The sequence below is a fragment of the Tamandua tetradactyla genome, chromosome 13 (genome assembly GCF_023851605.1).
Source record: "Tamandua tetradactyla isolate mTamTet1 chromosome 13, mTamTet1.pri, whole genome shotgun sequence".
Classification (NCBI taxonomy): Eukaryota; Metazoa; Chordata; class Mammalia; order Pilosa; family Myrmecophagidae; genus Tamandua; species Tamandua tetradactyla.
In genome coordinates this window covers 50,519,829-50,543,223 of record NC_135339.1, presented here as the reverse complement: position 1 = coordinate 50,543,223, position 23,395 = coordinate 50,519,829, and the positions used below count along the sequence as shown (strand labels likewise).

The 23,395-nt window shown below is 34.7% G+C and overlaps 1 protein-coding gene across 13 annotated transcripts in view; it reads left to right on the top strand.

Annotated features, from left to right (window-relative positions):
• Window positions 1-23,395, top strand: part of TBC1D12 (TBC1 domain family member 12) — a 213,578-nt gene that overhangs the window by 97,963 nt on the left and 92,220 nt on the right. For 3 of the 13 annotated variants that reach the window (XM_077125396.1, XM_077125395.1, XM_077125389.1), the window contains exons 2-3: window positions 12,743-12,866; window positions 19,454-19,505. Coding sequence is in view for 5 of the 13 variants with exons in the window: in XM_077125389.1 (XP_076981504.1) it covers window positions 12,743-12,866; window positions 19,454-19,505 (176 nt within the window). In the remaining 8 variants the exon portion in view is untranslated. Of the gene's footprint in view, window positions 1-63; window positions 2,519-4,024; window positions 4,136-10,348; window positions 10,815-12,742; window positions 12,867-14,141; window positions 14,179-15,808; window positions 15,846-19,453; window positions 19,506-23,395 lie in introns of those variants that run through there. The other 10 variants (XM_077125391.1, XM_077125390.1, XM_077125392.1 and 7 more) reach the window with 9 other exon arrangements.

Genomic DNA, 23,395 nt, shown 5'->3' with positions numbered 1-23,395 from the left:
CACAGGGGCTCCATTGGATCCTACCTTTTTTTTTTTTTTTTTTTTTTTGTTGTTGTTGTATGGGCAGGCACCGGGAATCCAACCCGGGTCTCTGGAATGGCAGACTGCTAAGCCACCGTGGCCCACTCTCCTTCCATTTTTAACTAGACTATTTCTCCTTAAAGACAAAGTGTCAGAGATAGGAATTTTGTTTCTAATTTGGTCAGTTGGGTGGATGGTATTGTCACTACCTGCAATGGTTCACACTGGAGAAGCAGATTTTGCTTGCCCTTTTATTGGAATCCTTTAAGTGATTTTGGAGCTTTGAGATAAATGTTTCTGCCAGTTCTTGCTAGTATTCAAAAACTTCTTTGGGAGAATGGAGCCCTGAAGCAACTCACTCCACCATCTTGTTAGGGGAGGGCATGGGTTCTCATTTTGACTTTAGTTTTATTTCCCTAATAGCCAGTGATTTTGACCATCTTTTCATGTACTTATTAGCTTTTCATATATCTTCTTTAGTAAACTGTCCATCCAAATCTTTTGCTCATTTTTAACTGGATTGTTTGTCCTCTTATTGTTTGTAAAATATTCCATTATCTGAAGGTTTCCCATTGTCTACAGGTTTCTATTGGAAATTCTACTAGAAATTCTGCTAATAGTCTAATGTCTTTCCTTTATAGTTGATGTGTCTTTTTATCTCTGGTTGCTTGTGTTATTCTTTTGTGTGTGTGTGTGGTTATGTTCCTTACTATTGTAAAAAGTCTCTAGGTGTGGCCATCCTGATAAGTGTGATTGATGATTAATCACTTCTCAAAAATCCTTAGCCATTGTCTCTCCTTCATTCTGTTTTCTTCTTCTAAGACTCTGGTCAGAAGTGTTTCATTCTTTGTGTTCTATATTCCATAATGCTTATTCTTTTTTTAAATATTGCCACTTTATTGCATTCTGTGCTATTCTTCAGTACTGTTTTTCATTCCCCAACTCTCTCTTCAGTTGTTTGTAATCTGTTTTACCAATCTATTGACTTTACATTTAAAGAATGTTTAGGAGAATTTCATGAGTTTCAGAGTTCCTCAAGAACTTCAAGAGTTTCTCATTTCTAAATGTTCATGTTGATACTTTTTCAGGTCTGCCTGTTTATTATAGGTGGTGGAATTTTGTTCATTTTCTTTTTTGCTTCAACATTCATTGTAATATATATTATCTATGTGATAATTTCTGTTTCTGAACTATTGGAGGTTACATCTACTTGTTCTTGCTGATTCTCTTGTGGTGATATATTTATTTATGTTTTTAAAGTGTGTTTATGATCCATGATTGAGAATTCATATTATTTTGTGGAAAAACTGGAAGCCTAAATTGAGAATGCATTCTCCCTGAGAGCACATCCAATAGAAGTTTCTATGATGAAGGACATGAATTGTATCCACACTGTTCAGCATAGTAGCCAATTGCTACATATGGCTGATTAGAACTTGAAGAGTAGCTAAAGTAACTAAGTAACTGAATTTTAAAATTTATTTCATTTTAATTAATTTAAATTTAAACAGCCATATATGATTAGCAGCTACCATATTGGACAGCAACAAATCTAGATGATTTGTTTCCTTTCCTTTCTAGCCCAAGGGTGCCAATGGCCTAAGGACCTCTTTGTTCCTTCCAGTATTTCAGCTTTTATATGGGAGACTCACTGACCACATATCTAGGGCTTAATGCTGATATTGTCATTTGCCTTTAGGGCAGCCTAGCCTTTTGCATTTGCTTTCATGGAAGTACTCAAATTACAGTCGGTTTTTCCCCTGTAATTGACTTCTGTGAGCCTGTAATTGTGATAAAAAGAAGTTTTAGGCAATTTCTAGTTAGCTTGTAGTAGGAGGACTCTCAGAGTGTTTTAGCCAGCCTTGATCCCAAAATCTGCAGTTCATCTTAAATGTTTTTTGCACATTGTTTAATGGTAAATTTGGAGTATTCAAAAAAAGTATGTATCATATCTTATTTGTAGATGCCCCACGACTAGAATGCTTATTTACTATTATAAGTGTTTAGGTTTGCTTAAGCTGCCAGAATGCAACATACCAGAAATGGGTTGGCTTTTATAATAGGAATTTATTAACTTGCAGTTTACAGTTCTTAGGCCATGAAAATGTCCAAATGCTGACAACAACAGGATGATACCTGGATTCTGGATAAAGGCTGCCAGCATCTGGGACACCTCTGTCACACAAGTAGGCACATGGCTGGTGTCTGCTGGTCCTTTGCTCCTGGATTTCATTGCTTTTAGCTTTTGGTTCCAGTGGCTTCCTCTGTGGGTCTTCTCTTAGCTCTTTCAAGGCTTTTCTCTCTCAACTATCTCTAACTTTTTCTCTCCTTTATCCTCTCGTAAAGGACTCCAGTAAAAGGATTAAGACCCACCTTGAAATGGGGTGGGTCACATCTCATATTGAAATAACCTGACCAAAAGATCCTACCTACAGCAGGTCTGTACCCACAGGAATGGATTTAAAGAACATGGCCTTTTCTGAGTCAAATCAGCACAGTAAGTGATACTTAAATTTTAGAATAATCTTAAAAGATTGGAATGGTGAAGTGGATTTAGGGTCAAAACTCAGTTTCACAATTTAAAGGTATAGAAGATGCAGCATGGTAACATTTCATGTGAAATATGTCCAAGAATTGTTCTCAGGCTTGGTGTAAGGTTCAAATTGGTTAAAAGAAAAAAATACTTTTAGTTATTATTACTAGAAGTTTAGTAACTTGACCTTATGGTAATAGATCCACTGATAAAACCATATTTAGAGAGTATTATTCTGTTTTAGAAGAGGAAGATGATCAGGATGGTGTATCATTGAGGAGAGTTTGAATGGAATCAAGAATAATTATGGGGAACTTTGTATCTGTGTCATATATTTACAGATTTCTAAACCAAGAGGAAGTCTTACTCTCTTTTAGATCAGAGACCATCATTAGGAGCAAATTGAGAAGTTCAACATAAGAAATAACTTTAAGGCATTCACAGATCAAGAATGTATTTTTGATTCTTTGTTTGTATTTTGGCCTTCATGTTCTACATCAGGAGAGGTGTCCAGACAGAAGCTAGATGACCCTCTTTTGGAAGTGTATTAGAGAAAGTTTATTAGACTTAATGAATTCTGATGATCTTTCTAGTTTTATCACACATACATGCGCCCAACCCATTCTGTGTTCAGCAGTTCTAATTTGGGGAAAACACACATTCTGATCCAAACTATTGTGAAAGACTTTGGATTCTTCCGTAAGTTTTTAAGTTTCAGACAGTTAATTAAAATCATTTTTCCCGGGCGGGCCACAGTGGCTCAGCAGGCAAGAATGCTTGCCTACAATGCCAGAGGACCCGGGTTCGATTCCTGATGCCTGCCCATGTAAAGAAAAAAAAAATCGTTTTTCCCCTCAGTGCTTTTTTTTTTTTGGCATGGGCAGGCACCGGGAATTGAACCCAGGTCTCTGGCATGGCAAGCAAGAACTCTTCCTGCTGAGCCATTGTGGCCTGCCCTCCTCAGTGCTTTTTAATAAGATATTTTAGACGCTTTGTTTTTTTTAGTTGTGATTTATGAATATTGCTCTGTGAGACTTGAGTAAAATTATTGTATTTCTGGTTCAACATATTTTAATCTCAAATGTATAATTTTTAGCTTTTCAATTATAAAAAATTTAGAATCTTAAAATACTTTTAATGTATTTACATTTTATTTTTTATTTTTTTATGTGTTTACATTTTTAAACTTTAAAAAATATATTTTTATTGTCAAATCTACACACACATACAGCCCATACATGGTGTACAATTAGTGGCTTATATCGTCACATAGTTTTGTATTCATCACCGTGATCATTTTTAGAACATTTGCATCACTCCATAAAAAGAATAATGAAAAAACTCATGTACCCTCTTAACCTCCCGCATTGATCACTAGTATTTCAATTTACCCAATTTATTTTACCGCTTATCTCCCTGTTGTTTTTTTTTTTCCTTATTTTTTTTACTCATCTATATCCTGGATAAAAGGAGCATTAGATGGAAGGTTTGCACAATCACACAGTCACATTGCAAAAGTCATACTGTTATATAGCCATCCTCAAGAATCAAGACCCCTGGAACACAGCTCAACAATTTCAGGTACTTTGCTCCAACCACGCAATATATGTAAACTAAAAATGGATATCTATATAATGTATAAGAATAACCTTGAGGACAATCGCTCGATTCTGAAATCTCTCAGCCACTGAAACTTTACTTTGTCTCATTTCTCTCTTCCCCTTTTTGGGCAAGAAGAATTTCTCAGTCCCATGATGCCCAGTCCTGGTGAATCCCAGGAATTCTCTCCCATGTTGCCAAGGAGACTTACATTCCTGGGAGTCATGTCCCACATAGCAGGGAGGCCAGTGAGTTCACCTGCTGAGTTGGCTTAGAGAGAGAGAGGCCACATCTGAGCAACAGAAGAGGTTCTCTGGGGATGACTCTTAGGCCTGATTTCCAATAATCTTAGCCTATCCTTTGCAGGAATAAGTTTCAGAGAGGCAAACCTCAAGATTGAGGGGTTGGCCTATTGATTTGGTTGTCCCTACTGCTTGCAAGAATAGCAGAAATTCTCCAAATGGGAACTGAATATTTCTTATTTTCTCCCAAACCCTTCAAGGGGATTTAGCAAATACTTTTTTATTCATTGCCCAAATTATTCTGGAATAAATCAGGGCATCACACTAATCTGAACAAACCAACTAATCTGGACAAACCAACAAGATCTTATGCCCTGTGTAAGATTCTATGTACTTATGGTGTTCAACCAAACTGACCATACAAATTAAATTAGGTAATGTGCTACACAAAATATAAATTTTGCACCAACTAAACATCTTTCTCTTTGGTCTCATACAGAACAGTTGAAGTTTTAAAATATGGATGATATCATCCTTTACCTTATATTCTTATCTACTCTAGTCCTATCCAGATAAGCTTCATATATATCTCTATTAGAAGCCTAATCACTTTTTCAGCTTTTTAAACTGTTCTTGTATGGGGTACTACTGACTTTCATAGCTTCAGAGCTCTAACTCTGAGTCTCAGGTATCACATAAATACCTGAAGTTTCTGGAAACAACCAGGTTATACACAGATAGCTTACCATCTCAGAATTTAGATAACCGTTACAGCTCCTGAATATATGTGACTGCTGTAAGAGCTTACAATCTAGATTGTATTGTATCTAGCTTACAATAGCCCCAATCATAACCCCTGCTCTTGACTTCAAGTTCACCAAGTTTTTATATTATAGTTATTCCATATGAGTGAGACCTGATAATACCTGTCTTTTTGTTTCTGACATTTCATTCAACATATAGTCCTTAAGATTCATTCACCTAGTTGCATGCCTCACTTCATTCCTGTTGCAGCCACTTAGTAGTCCATTGTACGTATACAACACAGTTCCCTCTTCCATTCTTCAGTCATTGTACCCTTAGGCTACCTCCATGCATTATGAATACTGTCACCATAAATACCAGTGTGCAAATGTCCATTTATATCCTCACATTCAGTTCCTTCTGGTATATACTGAGCAACAGGGTTGCAGGATCATATGGCAACCCCAACCCTAGTCTCCTGTGAAACCACCAGACCCTCCAAGGGGCAGCACCTCTCAGTTTCCCTCCCAACAGTGAGTTATTTTAATCTCACATGTTTAATTTTTAGCTTTTCAGTTATAGAAAATTTAGAATCTTAAAATATTTTTAAATTGTATTACATTTTTTATATATTTACATTTTTTAACTTTTAAAAATTTCAAATGGGTATTGGGTTTAGTAGCTATGCCATTTAATTAAGAAGGATTCAAAGGGTTTATATAATTATTCTGTTGGGGCAAAATTTTAAAATGTATCAGTGTGGGTCCAGTCAGGAGTTAGAAACCACACACAGTGATTTAAACAGAGAAAGTTTAGTGTAAAGAAATAGTAAACTATGGCAAGAGAGTAATATATAAGAAATCTCTGTATGGTACCCTAGATTTGATGGAATGTATTCTTGAGACTCTTTCCCTAAGACTGGGATTTAGACTTCATTGAACAAGTTACTGTTCATCTCACTGAATAGCAGAGAAATCTGTTGATTTGTCCAGGCTGGAGGGGATCTTTGGCTGCAGAATAAGCAGGAAGCAACCCACTTGAGTGCAGCTGACTGGTGATATGGGCTTGCAGAGGAGGTAGAAACCCTCTGGACTACAGGCAGACTGTGAGGGTACAGCTCAGCAGTTCCAGGTTCAGCCAGGCCACGTGGGGGCCTGCAGAAGAAGTGTGGCTGCATGGGAGAAGCCCTTGGGGTCCAGGCAGGTCACATGGGGGCTTTCACAGGGTACTTGCCATCTTGGGAACCTTCCAGGGCAAAGTGATCTGCATGGAGGCTTGCATAAGAAACCGGTAACCATACAGACATAAAGCTTGGATGTACTGGATTCAATGTCTAGAGGGCTGTGAGAAGGCTGTCTTCAGACTGAGGCTGCAAGTTTATTAGGGACTACACATTTTGGGCATGTGGGTTGAGCAGAGTTCCACTGGATATACTCATACCCACACCATTGACCTTCTTGGTAGTAGTACAAATGGTGGGAAAGGTCCTTTCTCCTGCAGTGTTGCTATTGTGCTTTTTACTGAGAAAGCTTAACATTGTGCTCATTTTAAAGGAGAAGTGTTTAGAGAAATTCCATCTATTCGTTACAGAGCATATATTGAAGGGTGAATCTGGAACTAAGGAAGAGACAGTAAATTTATAAGTGATAAGTAAGATATCAAACATGGTTTAAATAATAAGTCAGCCTTTGAGGCTTGAGATTACATTCCTGGTCCTCAGCGTTTTCATTATTGGAAACCTTCAACTTTGAGATTTTATGAAGTAGAGAATTAAGTTGCTGTATATGATCTCTAGATGAAACCTCCAAAATACCTTAAGTAGAAATTACAAAGTCATCTATTTCATTTCCTTTCATACCCAGGGAAATGAGTGTGTTTCTTTTCTTTATTATATATTAGACCACATTCTTCTCTTAGATCTGTCTTTTGAAGGAGTCTATCAATACCTATTTAAGCCTGAAATACAGTCTTAACATTATGCATTAAAAACTTAATTCCTTATATCACTGTACTGTACTTTTCATGCTTTTATTTTATTTTTTTTAACATTTTATCATGCTTTTATTTTGTTTACTAAAGAAGAATTACAATATTAATGTAAAAGTCAACATGCGAAACGGTTCATATCATGTAACGTGGTTCAGTATTTCCTAAAGTGTTTTCTTGGAAACACTGATTGTGTATGATAGGAGTTACCCAAATAAGAATTCTACAAGATTCAACATCCTTTCCTGTTGAAAACACTTCAAAAGATAGGAATACAAGGGAACTTCCTTAAAATGATAGAGGGAATATATGAAAAACCCACAGCTAATGTCATCCTCAATGGGGAAAAATTGAAAACTTTCCCCCTAAGATCAGGAACAAGACAAGGATGTCCATTATCACCACTATTATTCAACATCGTGTTGGAGGTTCTAGCCAGAGCAATTAGACAAGAAAAAGAAATACAAGGCATCAAAATTGGAAAGAAAGAAGTAAAACTATCACTGTTTGCAGACGATATGATACTATACGTCAAAAACCCGGAAAAATCCACAACAAAACTACTAGAGCTAATAAATGAGTACAGCAAAGTAGCAGGTTACAAGATCAACATTCAAAAATCCGTAGCATTTCTATACACTAGCAATGAACAAGCTGAGGGGGAAATCAAGAAATGAATCCCATTTACAATTGCAACTAAAAGAATAAAATACCTAGGAATAAATTTAACTAAAGAGACAAAAACCTATACAAAGAAAACTACAAAAAATTGTTAAAAGAAATCACAGAAGACCTAAATAGATGGAAGGGCATACCGTGTTCATGGATTGGAAGACTAAATATAGTTAAGATGTCAATCCTACCTAAATTGATTTACAGATTCAATGCAATACCAATCAAAATCCCAACAACTTATTTTTCAGAAATAGAAAAACCAATAAGCAAATTTATCTGGAAGGGCAGGGTGCCCCGAATAGCTAAAAGTATTTTGAGGAAAAAAAACGAAGCTGGAGGTCTCGCGCTGCCTGACTTTAAAGCATATTATGAAGCCACAGTGGTCAAAACAGCATGGTATTGGCATAAAGATAGATATATCGACCAATGGAATAGAATAGAGTGCTCAGATATAGACCCTCTCATCTATGGACATTTGATCTTTGATAAGGCAGTCAAGCCAACTCACCTGGGACAGAACAGTCTCTTCAATAAATGGTGCCTAGAGAACTGGATATCCATATGCAAAAAATGAAAGAGGACCCGTATCTCATACCCTATACAAAAGTTAACTCAAAATGGATCAAAGATCTAAACATTAGGTCTAGGACCATAAAACAGTTTGAGGAAAATGTAGGGAGATATCTTATGAAACTTACAATTGGAGGCGGTTTTATGGACCTTAAACCTAAAGCAAGAGCACTGAAGAAGGAAAGAAATAAATGGGAGCTCCTCAAGATTAAACACTTTTGTGCATCAAAGAACTTCATCAAGAAAGTATAAAGACAGCCTACACAATGGGAGACAATATTTGGAAATGACATATCAGATAAAGGTCTAGTATCCAGAATTTATAAAGAGATTGTCCAACTCAACAACAAAAAGACAGCCAACCCAATTACAAAATGGGAAAAAGACTTGAACAGACACCTCTCAGAAGAGGAAATACAAATGGCCAAAAGGCACATGAAGAGATGCTCAATGTCCCTGGCCATTAGAGAAATGCAAATCAAAACCACAATGAGATATCATCTCACACCCACCAGATTGGCCATTATCAACAAAACAGAGAATGACAAGTGCTGGAGAGGATGCGGAGAAAGTGGCACACTTATCCACTGTTGGTGGGAATGTCAAATGGTGCAACCACTGTGGAAGGCAGTTTGGCAGTTCCTCAAAAAACTGAATATAGAATTGCCATAAGACCCAGCAATACCATTGCTAGGTATCTGCTCAAAGGACTTAAGGGCAAAGACACAAACGGACATTTGCACACCAATGTTTATAGCAGCGTTATTTACAATTGCAAAGAGATGGAAACATCCAAAATGTCCATCAACAGACGAGTGGCTAAACAAACTGTGGTATATACATACGATGGAATATTATGCAGCTTTAAGACAGAATAAACTTATGAAGCATGTAATAACATGGATGGACCTAGACAACATTATGCTGAGTGAGTCTAGCCAAAAACTAAAGGACAAATACTGTATGGTCCCACTAATGTGAACCGACATTCGAGAATAAACTTGGAATATGTCATTGGTAACAGAGACCAGCAGGAGTTAGAAACAGGGTAAGATAATGGGTAATTGGAGCTGAAGGGATACAGACTATGCAACAGGAGTAGATACAAAAACTCAAAAATGGATAGCACAATAATACCTAATTGTAAAGTAATCATCTTAAAACTCTGAGCTATAGATTTTTTTTTCGTCTGTCTATTTGTTTGCTTGTCTTTTTTTTCTTTTTCCTTTTCTTTTTTTTTCTTTTTACTATTATTATTATTTTTATTTTTTCTCTATATTAACATTCTATATCTTTTTCTGTTGTTTTACTAGTTCTTTTCCTAAATCGATGCAAATGTACTAAGAAATGATGATCGTGCATCTATGTGATGATGTTAAGAATTAACTGATTGCATATGTAGAGTGGATTGGTTTCTAAATGTTGTGTTAATTTCTTTTTTCTTTAATTAATAAAAATAAATAAATAAAATAAGAATTCTATGATAAAAAATTTTTGGAAAATGCTGTTAGAAAACTACTCTGTGTAGTTTTTGTTTTGTTTTTTTTTGCTGTGGGATGTCTATGTTACTTTAATTGTTAATTTCTAAGAGAAGACTATATTTTGCTGAGTTTCTTAAGCTTATTTGACCAGAGAATCCTTTGTTGATTTGGAGCATCTGATAGGTTTAGTGTTATACAAAACACATTTGGGACATACTGGCATAATCTATCCTATAAGTTCACTCAACAAAAAGTACAGATGATCCCAATATTGCTTGCATTTTCCCTTTCCATGTACTCCTCTGCACCTCATCCACCTTATTTCTTCCATTTAAGTCGCTACAGTAATACCTTTCTAGTATCCCTTTCTCCGTGCTATTCTGTACCTTGCCTAAGAATTTACTTCCACAAATTTACCATTTTTAAATGTTCACTCTCCACTGAAGAGCCCTTCCACCATACCCAGAATTTGATTCTTTAATTTTTTTTTTTTTTTTTTTTGCATGGGCAGGCACCAGGAATCGATCCCGGGTCTCTAGCATGGCAGGCAAGAATTCTGCCACTGAGCCACTGTTGCACCGCCCCAGACTCCTTAATTTTATGCTCAATAATTATGTGGTCTGATGTTCCCAGACTGTTTTTCTGATCTTATATACTACTTTTCTGCTAAAAAAAAAATGTTTAGCCATTTCCCCAGATCTGCTCCCCAGTTTTCTATATTATATATATATGTACAGATACATATGTATGTATATATTATGTAAATAGAGATTTTCTTATAGGAATTGGCTCTCTGACCATGTGGATTGGCACATCCAGGTTCCATAGTGCAGTCTTCAAGTTGGGAATTTTGAAGAAGGTTTTCAGTGAATTCCCCAAGAGAAGTGACTGGCTGAAGTAGAGATGGAAATTCTCCCTTCTGACTGCTGAAATCATCACTTCTTTTAAAGCCTTCAACTAATTGTATGAGGTTTCTCTCATTGTTGAAGACAGTCTCCTCAATTGATTGTAGATGTAATCAGCTGTAGATATAAGCAACTTACTTGATGATTTAAAGCCATGAAATATCCTCAGAGTATCAGTCAGGCCAGTGCTTTCTTGACCAATTAACTGGACACTGTAACCTAGCCAAGCTGACAAATGAATTCAGCCGTCACGTGCAGTACCATGAATATAACATAAACTTTGCCATTTTACCCATTTAAAATTGTACAACATTATTTATTTTGATACCATCACCACCATCCTTTGACAAAACTTTTTTCATCACCCCAAACAGAAACTCTATACTCAAACAATAACTCCCCATTCCTCCTTTCCTCTAGCTCCTGATAACCTCTAACCTATTTTCTGTCTCTATTAATTTGCCTTTTTCTAGATATTTCATATAAATGGAATCATATAATCTTTGTCTTTTTGTGTCTGGCTGATTTCAATTAGCATAATGTTTTCAAGGTTCATCCATGAAATAGAATATACTGCACTTTTAAGAACAGATATATTTACATGGCATTTTGATAAAGATGAACCTAGTATTTTAGGACTTTACAACAGTTTGTGACTTTATATGGAAATTTAAGATTTTCTTGAAGTCTGTTTATATCATAGCTTATATGAAGGGTTGATATTTAGTTTGATTCACCAGTACCCTAATTGGTTAGAGGCTATGATACCATGGTTATATTGTATTGATGGACACATATTTTGAACATTATCCCTCCATATATGTGCATATAGGTACTTAATTTGGTGGGGTAAGGCATGGAGCAAATAAGGTAAAATTTTGTGGACTCTTTGTGTGGATTTTTTTAGATTTTCAATCAGAGGTACTTGCTTCCTTGGTTATAGATTGTTTTTTTTCATTAAGCTTTCTTTTACACAGTTTGTCCTAGGAAAAACAATTACATATATACAAATTCTAGCAATGGAGTATCAGAAAAAGCACTTTTATTACAGGTCAGAGTAAGTTGTTACTGAAAGTATTTATATGGTGTTTTCCCAAGATACTGTATTATTTTTAGTCAGCTCACTATTTTATATAGTTCTCTAACTTTTTTGTTCTCAAATTCTTGACTTACTGTATACTTAATTCTACTGTACTTTGTAGCTGATTCAGAGAAAATACTTACATTTTATTTAGAGTTGTCATCCTTCTCCCAATTTGTTTGTAAGTCTCTTTAATGTCTTTATTAATACAATACTTCTATAAGAAGAAGCCAGATATTCTTTTTTAAAAAAAAATTTTATTGTGAAATATAACATGTAGAAAAGTGATAAATGTCAAAGTACAGTTTAACAAGTAGTTATAGAGGAAATTTCAAAGGGTTATAGTTCTATAATTTCAGATGTTCCCTTCTAACTGTTCCAGTTCAACAGGTATTCTTAATTGAGTCTTTTGTTAGTTTAAGTAATAATAGTGGTATAAATGGTAGACATAATCTCATTTAAAAGTAGTTTGTAGGGGGCGGGCCGCGGTGGCTCAGCGGGCAAAGTGCTTGCCTGCTATGCCGGAGGACCTCGGTTCGATTCCCGGCCCCAGCCCATGTAACAAAAACGGAGAAACAGAATACAATAAAACAAGAAAATGTTTAAAAATGTTTCCCTTTCTTCCTTCCTTCCTTCTTTCTATCCTTCCTTCCTTCTCTCTGTCTTTCCTTTAAAAAAAAAAAAAAAAAAAAAAAAAAAAAAAGTAGTTTGTAGGGCGGGCCACCATGGCTCAGCAGGCAGAGTTCTCACTTGCCATACTGGAGACCCAGGTTTGGTTTCCGGTGCCTGCCCATGAAAAAAAAAAAAAAGTTTGTATTTGCCTTGGGAATAAACATACTTTAAAATTATTAAGTAGCTCCTTGGTTAAAAAAAAACACAATTCATATAACTTTTCTGTGTTACAGAAACCTTTTTCCAAAAAGGACAAAGGAACTCAAATCAGTCGTCCATAGTGCTCCTGGCTGGAAATTATTTGGTAAAGTCCCTCCCAGAGAGAATCTTCAGAAAACTTCCAAAATCATTCAGCAGGTAGGTACTAACATAGCTTTGTAATTTTTCTTAGCTTTTCAAGCATTCTTTTCTTGAAAAATAACCATATTCCACTATCATTCTTATTTTTTAGGTATAAATTTTGGAATTGTATTTATAGTAAACTTCTTAAACTCTTTTTATGAAACAGGCCACGTATTTATTTTAAATTATCTTTTATATTTGTGAAAATTCTTTAAGGTAATAGAGCATTGATTTTCTTTCCCAGTTATTCCTTTCATAGCTTGTTTTTTTCTTTTCCCCATTTAGCTAGTCACTCTCATACTTTGACTTCCAGCTGAACATGGCAGCATTTGCCAAAGATGCTGATTTTATGGGGAGTGGTAATTGTGAACTCATGAAACAGTAAAAAACTGGAACTGAGTTAATATGAGATCGAACTCTTTTGTTTGTCACTTTTCTAGTGTTCTCTCTAAATTATTGACTTCATGAGTTTACAGGTGGGTACACAGTCTATTTCTAGTCATTTTGAAGCTAATTCTTATAACATCCATGTGAATATCCTTATTCTTGAGTTCTCAAGGATTTGAGTGACTTCTGAACTTGTGCTCCTCAGTGTTAGAAGATTAGTAAGACTGAAAAAAAGCAGTAAGACTGGATCAATTTGTTGTTTTTAAGTTCGAGAAGTTGTTGCTCAAAAGAGGTATATATTTAATTGATTAGATCTTTAAAAACATTTATTGTAATTAACTTTATTTATAAGTAATTGAAATGTGGAATAGTTTTTATAGGTGTTGGGACTTAAAACTATAGTGCTGTGATTCCCAGACCGTGGGTTTTAGCATCATGGTGTACTACCGCTCAGGGAAACCATAGGATATTTTAAATTTTGAAGCAAACACAGTGATACTTTATATACCATGGTAACTGTTTGAGGTAGTTCAGAGTTTCAATATTAGATATCTCCACAGTCTTTTATAAGGCATCATATCTTGGGTTTTTTGAAGTTGTGATAAAAATTAGATATTATGAACAATCATTATAGAACAGGAAATGTGTGTATTGGTGTCCCACTTGATTTCAAAGTTTGAGAAATTGTACAATGTCTAACAGGTGTACCTGACATTAGGTGTATGACTAATTAATAATGAATTGCACTTATTTAAGAATGAAATAAAAGTGTTTTTCCTTTCAATTTATGCATATTATTTTTCAAATGGATATTGTGAGGACATAAATTGTTATTAAGTTATTAGGACATAACTAGTTATTAAATGGAATCATTAGACTTTTTTTTTTTTTTTTTTGGTTTAGGGGGCACTGTGAAGAAATGAGAGACACTAAGGGCACTGTAAGTCAGGAAAGCTTGGGAACTTCCACTAAAGTAACATCTTAAATTTTAGCTCCTCTTTTTTGTCAAGTCTGAAAGGAATGTCACTTGGCTAGAGTCGCCCTCTAGAGGCAGATTAATGGTCTTGCTATTGAAGATTTGTACTGCATGTATTCTTGACTTTATGGTAGTTTTACCTTAAATATGCACGTGTATACATTTTATATCTTTATGCCAACCAGCATTCTATGATATTTTATACTGTAGATCTGTAAATTATTGGCTGGAAAGTTATGTTTACTGATATGCTGTATGTGTTCCTTAATCTGCTTTTTTGTTTTGAAAAGCTAAGGCTTCACGTTCTCTCTTTTTAAAAAATATATTATGTGAAAATCTGATGAGTGATAAGAAAAAGGACAATTCATCTTTGCATATTGGAGAAAGGAGTGGAGTTGAAATGGAGTTGCAATCCTCCACAACTCTTTCTCAGGCCCTTTACAGATAATGATTTTCCATAGCTATTTCTTTTAATTTTCAAGCTTTCTAACTGTGTGTAGGTACTAGGGTGTATTTTTGTGCCTTATTCATGGTTCTGTTTGTTTTCTGGGAGGCATGATGGATAGTCAAGTCATTGTTCCTCTGACCCCGTTCTATCCTTAATTTATGTATATTTTTCACCATGTAATGGAATTTTTTTTTTTTAACATGGGCAGGCACCGGTAATCGAACCTGGGTCCTCTGGCATGGCAGGCAAGCATTCTTGCCTGCTGAGCCACCGTGGCCCCATGTAATGGAATATTTTGCCTCTCCTATTGTACTTTTTCTTTCCCTACTTTTACTGACTTCGCTGTCTTCCTCCCTGCACATATCATTTTCAAAATGAGCATGACTTTCTTTCTCTCTTTAGTAATGTTAAATTTATAACTTTATATCTCTGTTCCAAAATGGAAACATTTTTTTCACAGCCCCAATTTCGAATGCTGTAAAACATTATATATGTAGGGTGTACGGGTGGTTCAGTGGTACTTTCCATGCCGGAGACCTGGGTTTGATTTCTGCACCATGCACCAAAAAGCAAACAAAAAAAAAAAAACCAAAAAAAACCATTGTAAGTATAAAGCTGTGTTTGAGAACTTTTCTCATGTATTTCTTTCAAATGAAGTTATATGTTTGGAATCAGAAATCAAAAATGAAGACTCACTTTTCCTTCACATTTTTAGACCTTTTAAAATTCATTAATAAACTTGTGGAAAATATATGTAATTATTTTTATGTATGCACATTTTCACATGTATGTTGTTATATATTTTCTCTGCAACTTATTCAAGAAGAAAATGTCAATATATATATTTGCCTCATTTAACTTTACATGTTTTATGCCTACAGCCTTTCAAAGATATGTGAACTTCATAAGTGAAAGACATCTGTAGATTAAATGTTTTTTAACCATTTATTCCTATAGGTAATTTTATTAAACCTCTAATTATTCTAGTGTTTTCTGTACTTACAATAAAGATACATGAGATTATCATTTTAGGATGATAAAGTCACATTGACCCGAGTTTGACATTTAATTTGGCAATCAATTCCCAAATCACAAGAATATTCATAGTACTATTTTATGAGGGTTATCACATGTGTTCTCTTGCAGGTATGAAATTCCTGCTTGTGGCCTTTTGAACCAGTTGGTGAGCCATGCTAAAAATCACATCTATTAATTATAAATATGATTTCAGTTACATTGTATTCAGTTGACCTAGGTTTTTGTCTTTCTAAATTAATAGGCTTAAGTTGAATGCAGCTAAGCAGTTTTTCTTTTCACTTGCAAACTGCAAATGAAGGTGATATCAAATGAGCCATGTGATATACAAATGTAGCATGATTTCATACTCGATTAAATTTGCCCTGCTAATGTCAAATTGATCATCTTTTAGTAAGAAAATGACTTTTTTTCGGTAGAGCATTGTTCTTAAATTGCTTTCTATGATGTTATAATAAGATTGTAATACTTAGATGATTGGTCAAGTTTTTTGTCAACAGTCATAACATTTTTTGAATGAAGTTTTAGTTGAGTGGTTGAATCATTTTCATATAACTTTTTTTTTTTTTTTTTTTTTTTTTTTTTTTTAAAGGAAAGACAGAGAGAAGGAAGGAAGGATAGAAGGAAGGAAGGAAGGAAGAAAGGGAAACATTTTTAAACATTTTCTTGTTTTATTGTATTCTGTTTCTCCGTTTTTGTTACATGGGCTGGGGCCGGGAATCGAACCGAGGTCCTCCGGCATAGCAGGCAAGCACTTTGCCCGCTGAGCCACCGCGGCCCGCCCTCATATAACTTTTGACAGGCAAAAAAAATTTTTTTAAGGCACTGATTTTTTTAAATTAAGCACTTCAAATTGTCTAAAAGTAAACTAGGTCTCTCTCCTTAGTTAAGCTTTGTTTTTGAAATTTTGTACTGTAGGAATAATAATATTGTGAAAAAGACCAGAATACATGTGAACAGAAATGTAATATATAATACTTTGAAAATTCTAGAGTGTAATTTTCTGATTACTTACTTTATTGGTGTGTACAGCACTAGAACATTTGAAAACAGTTGGTTTTAGTTATGCTTAGTTATGCTACCCTTGGTACAGAATTTGACTAAGTGCTACAAAACTAAACTAGCTCCTTCAACATTTTTAAATTGTTGAGGGGCTAAACTATGTTTAGAATTTATTTTTTAAAAGTCTTTAAATATTGTAACACCTTTGCATGTTTTGATTTCACCTTATTTTATATGATCTGTTGTCACATGGAAGAGTGCATGTTTGTGTTGTTTATTTACAGTTAATGATAAGTTATTATGTGTTTCCTATATGTGAGTAAATGTATTTCATAAAAATTAGTTTGTATGGTGTGAAGATCAAGAACTCATGAAAGCTCTGAGCCTGTACTTCTGGAAGTGGGGAGAAGTATGAGCCTCAAGAAAGAAAGTTAAATTAGTTAAAGAAAACTAAAAGAATAAAAACATTATACCCTCATATATTGAACAGGGAAGAATTTGAGGAGAATTTTTTCCTTTTACCAGAGACAGAGACTTGGAATAGGGTTGCATTTTGAAAAATTTCCAAGTACCTGTTATTTGATTACATGAATACAGTTTGAGTAACTAAATTACATTAAAAGTTTTATTCATTTTTTCTTAATCTCGGACTTTATATTATGCTAGATTTCAAATCAGATTAAATAAACAAAGCGCTAATAACTGCCAAAATGAAGTTTATTGAGACACCTCTGTATGTCAGAGGTGGTGAAATGCTTTGTCCCAAAGGATTCATTTAAGCTTGGATTTGAGGGTGGTTTTTATCTCTCCTAATTTTCAGAATTCTAGAATAAAATCTATCTGATTAAATTAAACACTATAAATTTACTTAAACTAATACTAAATTAAATAAATCATCTAAACCATTTATAGCTTCAATATGTTTCCCTAGTTCTTGTATCAAGTTGTATAAGAAAACCCTTTGTCTTGGACAGACATTGTCTTGAGGTGATAGAGATGGGCAACATGGAGAGTTTCTTCCATTTTTCAAACATTGTTCTGGCTCTTTATAAACTATTCACTATAAAGGCCCAATAAATAGAAGGGTTTACACTTACAGGGGGTTAACATTAACCCATTTAAGAGTGTTCTCAATATTCATGAGTGTTTTATCACTGAACCTCAGTTGAGTCAATAAAGATATATATTGGTATATATATCAGGCTAGTTTGACTTTTGCCTTATCTTTGAAAGGTTAGAGTCTATCTTCTATTCTTTCTTCTTCCCAATGCCCATGTTCTACTTCTTCTATATTCAAGGGAAAAATAAATTTTAAAAAAATGAGTAGATGGAAATACTAGTGGTCAGTGAAAGGGAGGGGTAAGAGGTATGGTATGTATGAGTTTTTTCTTTTTTCTTTTTACCTCTTTTTCTTGAGTGATGCAAATGGTCTAAAAAATGATCATGGTAATGAATATACAACTATGTGATGATATTGTGAGCCATTGATTGTACACCATGCAAGAACGTTTGTTTGTTAAGAATGTTCATGTTTGCATGTTGTTTTGGTTTGATAATAAAAAAATTAATTAAAAAAAAGAATATTCAGGGGGGTGCATGAGTTGTTCAGTGATAGAATTCTCGCCTGCCATGCAGGAGATCTGAGTTTGATACCCAGCTTGTGCACTAACCACCCCCCTCCACCCACCCCCCAAATCAGCAAATGGTGTTCCGATAATGGGCTATTCACATGGAAAAAGAATGAAATGTGTCCCCCACCACACAGCATACCAAAAAAAAAAAAAAAGAGAAACTATTCAAACACACCTGCCACCCTCTCTTCAAACTCAGTCTCATCACTTCTTGTATTTCTCTCCCAATACATATTCTTTCTAGATGACTTCTTCATATGTCAAGGTATCAAAGTATGGCAGAGTACCATTCTGCCACCATTACTACATTGTGTGACCTCATGTTAGCCAATTCTAAGTCTTTTCTCTAGCCGAACTTGAAGGACAAAATTCTCGAATTGACTCTAAATTCTTCTCTAAAATTATTTGACTTTCATTTCAATTAATACGTAATTTATTGACTGTGTATAATTGTAATAGGCATAGTTTTAGGTTCTTGGGATACATATAATAAAGAGTCCTAGCCTTTGAGTTATTCTAGTATAATTGGGTAGGTAGGTGGGGGATTCATATGTAACTGTAATATAGTATGATAAATGCTGTTATAGAGGTCTGAAAAAAAGATGAGTATACTTATAAGAGGGATTAATTCTGCTCAGAAATGACATGAGCATTGTGTTCTGAAGTACTAGTAGGAGTTCACAAGGTCAAGATGTGAAAGTCATCCCAGATAGAGGAAGCTCAGTGAGGAAATAAGAATGAGCAAGATTTGTTTGAGATTTATTAGTAGGCCATTATATCAACCATGTTAGGTTAGATGGTGAATTAGCCAAATGGTTAGAGAGTTGGCTTTTATCCATTATGCTTTTGAATAAGGTCATATTCATATAGTAGAAAGATAATTCTGGAGGCATTATAGAAGCTGAGTCAGAAGAGGGTAAGTCTGCAGACAAGAACAATAATGAAGATTTAGTGTATTGGTCTATGATTCTGATTCCTAAACACAGTGATTTGTTAGAATTACATAGGGAATGTATTAAAAATACAGATCCTTAGCCCCATACATTGAATACTTAATGGCAATTTGTTTTTCAGTTCTTAAGTTCCAGGTTGGTTCTTTTTCAGATCTCTGTATTTTTTATAGTTTACAGTTCCCTGCTGAAATTTCAAGTTTGGCCTTTATCTTCTTGAACATAGTAAGTATAGTTGTTTCATAGCCTATCTGATAATTCCAGTGTCTGGAAATCATGTAGGTCTGTTATATTGCATATTGTTTCTGCTAGTTTTTGCTTATGGTATTTTGTCTGTTTGTGTGCCTGGTTATATTTGCTTTGGTACTGGACATAGTATATGGTATTTAAAAACTTCGTATGTAGAAACAATTTGAGGGCTAAGATAATACCATCCTTTGGAGATTTGAATTGGTCTCCCAGTGCCTGATAGCACTAGCTGTCTAGTTTTTTGGTCCCTCCAGATGATATATGGTTCATTTTATTCTGCTTTGACCATTTTTATTTAGTTATAATATCTAATTTTTTATTTTAATTCTTATGATAAACTCCATATATTCATAATATTTATCCATTTTATGTATTGCTGGATTCAATTTGCTAATATTTTGTTAAGGGTTTTTGCTTTTTATATTCATGAGGGGGGATACTGGTGTATGGTTTTCTTTTAATATCCTTGTCTGATATTGATATTGGAATAATACTGGCATCATTGAATGGATTGGAAATTGTTTCCTCCAGCTCTATTTTATTAAATAATTTGTGTAGAATTAGTATTATTTCTTTCTTAAATGTTTGATAAAACTCACCAGTGAAATTATCTAAGTCAGGGTTTCTCAATCTAAGATCTGTTGACATTTTGGGTGAGATAATTCTTTGTTAAAGGGGACTGTCCTGTGAAATGTAGGGTAATATTTAGTAGTACCCCTGGCCTCTACCCACTACATGCCAGTAGCATATTCTTCTGCACCGCCAACACATACACACAGTTATGGCAACTAAAAATGTCTTAAGACAGTATTACATTTTCCTGTGAGGCAAAATCAACTCTAGTTGAGAACCACTGGTCTAAGTCAAGGCTGGCAATTTTTTGTGGTCATTGAGCATATTTTTAATTATTACTTTATTACTTCCGTTGATATAGAGCTATTTAAGTTTTGTATTTCTTCTTGAGTCAGTTTTGGTAACCTGTGTCTTTCAAGAGTTTTTTACATTTCATCTATGTTGTTTAATTTATTGAATAAAATTGTTCATAAGATTCTATTATCCTTTTAATGTCTTCTCAATATGTAGTGATTATCTCAGTTACATTCCTCTTGTTGGTAATCTGTATCTTTTTTTTCCTTGATCAGTTTTACTAGAAGTTTATCAATTTCGTTGATCAGTTAAAAGAAACTCCTTTTCTTACATTAATTTTTATATCTTGTTTCTCCATTTTCTATTTCATTGATTTCTGTTCTTTACTATTTACTTCTTTCTGCTTGTTTTAGATTTGATTAGTTCTTGTAGTTTTTAGGGTGATTCATTAATTTTAGACCTTTCATCTTTTTCATATAAGTATTTTACGTTATAAATTTCCTTCTAACCAGTGTTTTACTGCATGTCATAGATTTTTGTATTTTTATTTTCATTGAATTAAAAATATTTTCTTTTCCTTTGTTATTTCTTCTTTTACTCATGGATATTTAAAAGTGTGCTGTTTTAATTTCCAAATATTTTAGAATTTTCCAGACATGTTTCTGTAAATGATTTCTAATTTAATTCCATTGTGGTCAGACAGTACGTTATCCCTTCACATCACAGCTTTCCCCATCGTGGTTTTGATATAACATCAGGTTAGCATAAAAAATTAAATGGGAACTTTCAGGGAGTTTTGTAGAAGCTGCAGATGTATGTGAAGACTAGCAGATGACACATGAAGACTAGAAATGTGGAGATATCTTTAAAAGTTTAGTAACTCCTAAATGCATAAAATGTATATACTGTTATGTGTCATATTACCCGTACAATATGTATTTTACTGTTTAATAATATAAATGAACAGCTGCACAATTTTTTTTTTCTTAAAATTAAATTTGTAGTTAAAGAACTGTGGTTCTGTGCACTGGATGGGGGATGCCAAAGGTATTTATGACACTCTCTCACGTGACATCTCGCAGTGATCTTTGCATCTCAAGTTTCTCATGTCTTGTGTTGTTGAAATGCCATAAGCTCTATTAAAATCATGGGTCCCAAGTGTAGTGTACCTAGTGGTTGGAAAAGTTTTTCCAGGCAACAGAAGAAAGTGGAACTTGAAAGGAAAAGGAGAATTGTTAGATATGTTTCATTCAGGCAAACAGCTGCTTAATTGGCTGCCATTAATTAGTGGACTGTAAAGCATATCAAGAGAAAAGAGAAGGAAATCGGGAAGCCCTTGCTACAGCTGTACCAGGAACTGCAAGGTATTTGCATAAACCATAAGATCTGCATCTCTCTCACATAGAAAGTGCAACATTCTTTTGAGTACAGGATTGTTCTAAAAAAAAAGGCATTCCAATAGATCCTAGCATCATACAAGAAAAAACTAAGTCCTTATGTGATTCCCTAAAAGAAAATGAAAGTGAAGGGTCTACCCCTATGGATTTCAGGCCAGGAACGGCTGATTTGAAAAATTTTTTTAAAGGTTTAGCCTACACAATGTAAAAGTGAGGAGAGGCAGCACCTGCTGATCAAGAGGCAGCTAAAGAGTTTCCTAAAATTCTGAAAAAAAAATTTTACACAGATTTTCTAGATCATGGGGGCACCGTGCCCCTAATCCTAGTGATGTGGGAAGGATAACTGTATACATTATGCAATTTCAGTCTTTTTCAATTTATTGAGACTTGTTTTATAGTCCACATATACCTTATAGTGAATGTCCCATGTGCGTTTGAAAAGAAGGTGATATTTGCAAATGTTAGGTCAGATTAGATGATGATGTTCAAGTCTTGTATATTTTTACTGAGTTTCTGTCTCCTTGTTCTGTCGATTACTAACAGAGGTAATGAAATCTGTACCATAATCTACTTGGCTACTTTTTCCTTTCATTTCTGTCAGTTTTTAATTAATGAAATGTCCTTCTTTTCCCTAGTAATATTTCTTATTCTGAAGTTTTTGTCTGATTTTAATTTAGCCACTCTAGCTTGTTATCAATTAATGTTTGCCTGATATTTCTTTTTCTAATCTTTTACTTTTTATTTGCCTTTCTATCTAAAGTGATTTTTTTATATAGAGTGCATTTAGTTGGGCCTTGCTTTTCTATACAGTCTGACAACCTCTAGTTTTTAAATGGAATGTCATTTAATGTCATAATCAGTATGGATTGGATTTAAGTTTACAGTCTTGCTCTTTCTTTTTAATTTGTCCCATTTGGTCTTTGTTTCTTTTTTTCTCTTTTCCTACCTCCTTTTGGATTAAATGAGTATTTTTAGTGCTTCCTTTTATCTTCACTATTAGTATATTACCTTTTTTTTTTTTTGCTGTTGTTTTTTCTGGTGCTTGCTCTTTGCCATGAGTTCTTAAATTTTTTTGGTCTCATAACCCTTTTGTAGTTTTAGTTATTGAAGATCTCAAAGAACTTGTTTATGGGAATTAATCTATCAATTACCATTGCATCCAAAATTAAAACTGAAATGTTAAAGTATTTATTAGCTCATTAAAAATAGCAGTAATAAAACCATTACATGCTGACTTCCTGGAAGATGGCGGCTTAGTAAGACGCGCGGATCTTAGTTTCTTCTCCAGGACACCTACTAGGGGAGTAGAAACGATACAGAAAGCGCCCAAAGCCACAACAGAGATAAAAAAGACAGCGTACCCCATCCTGGAACGGCTGGCTGGCTGAGAGAAGCAGCTCGGGTGAGATCGCCGAGGCGCGCGGGCCTTACCGGGCGGGGTGGCAAGCGGCCGGAGTTACTCCCTTCCCCCTTCCCGGGCCGGCTGGGAGAATTGGAGAGGTGGTCCCCTGAAACCAAGGCGACTGGTGCCCACACCACGCGCAGCCCCCGGACCAACTGAGAGAATTGGATCGGAAACCCCCAGGCCGCGGAGAACGGTGA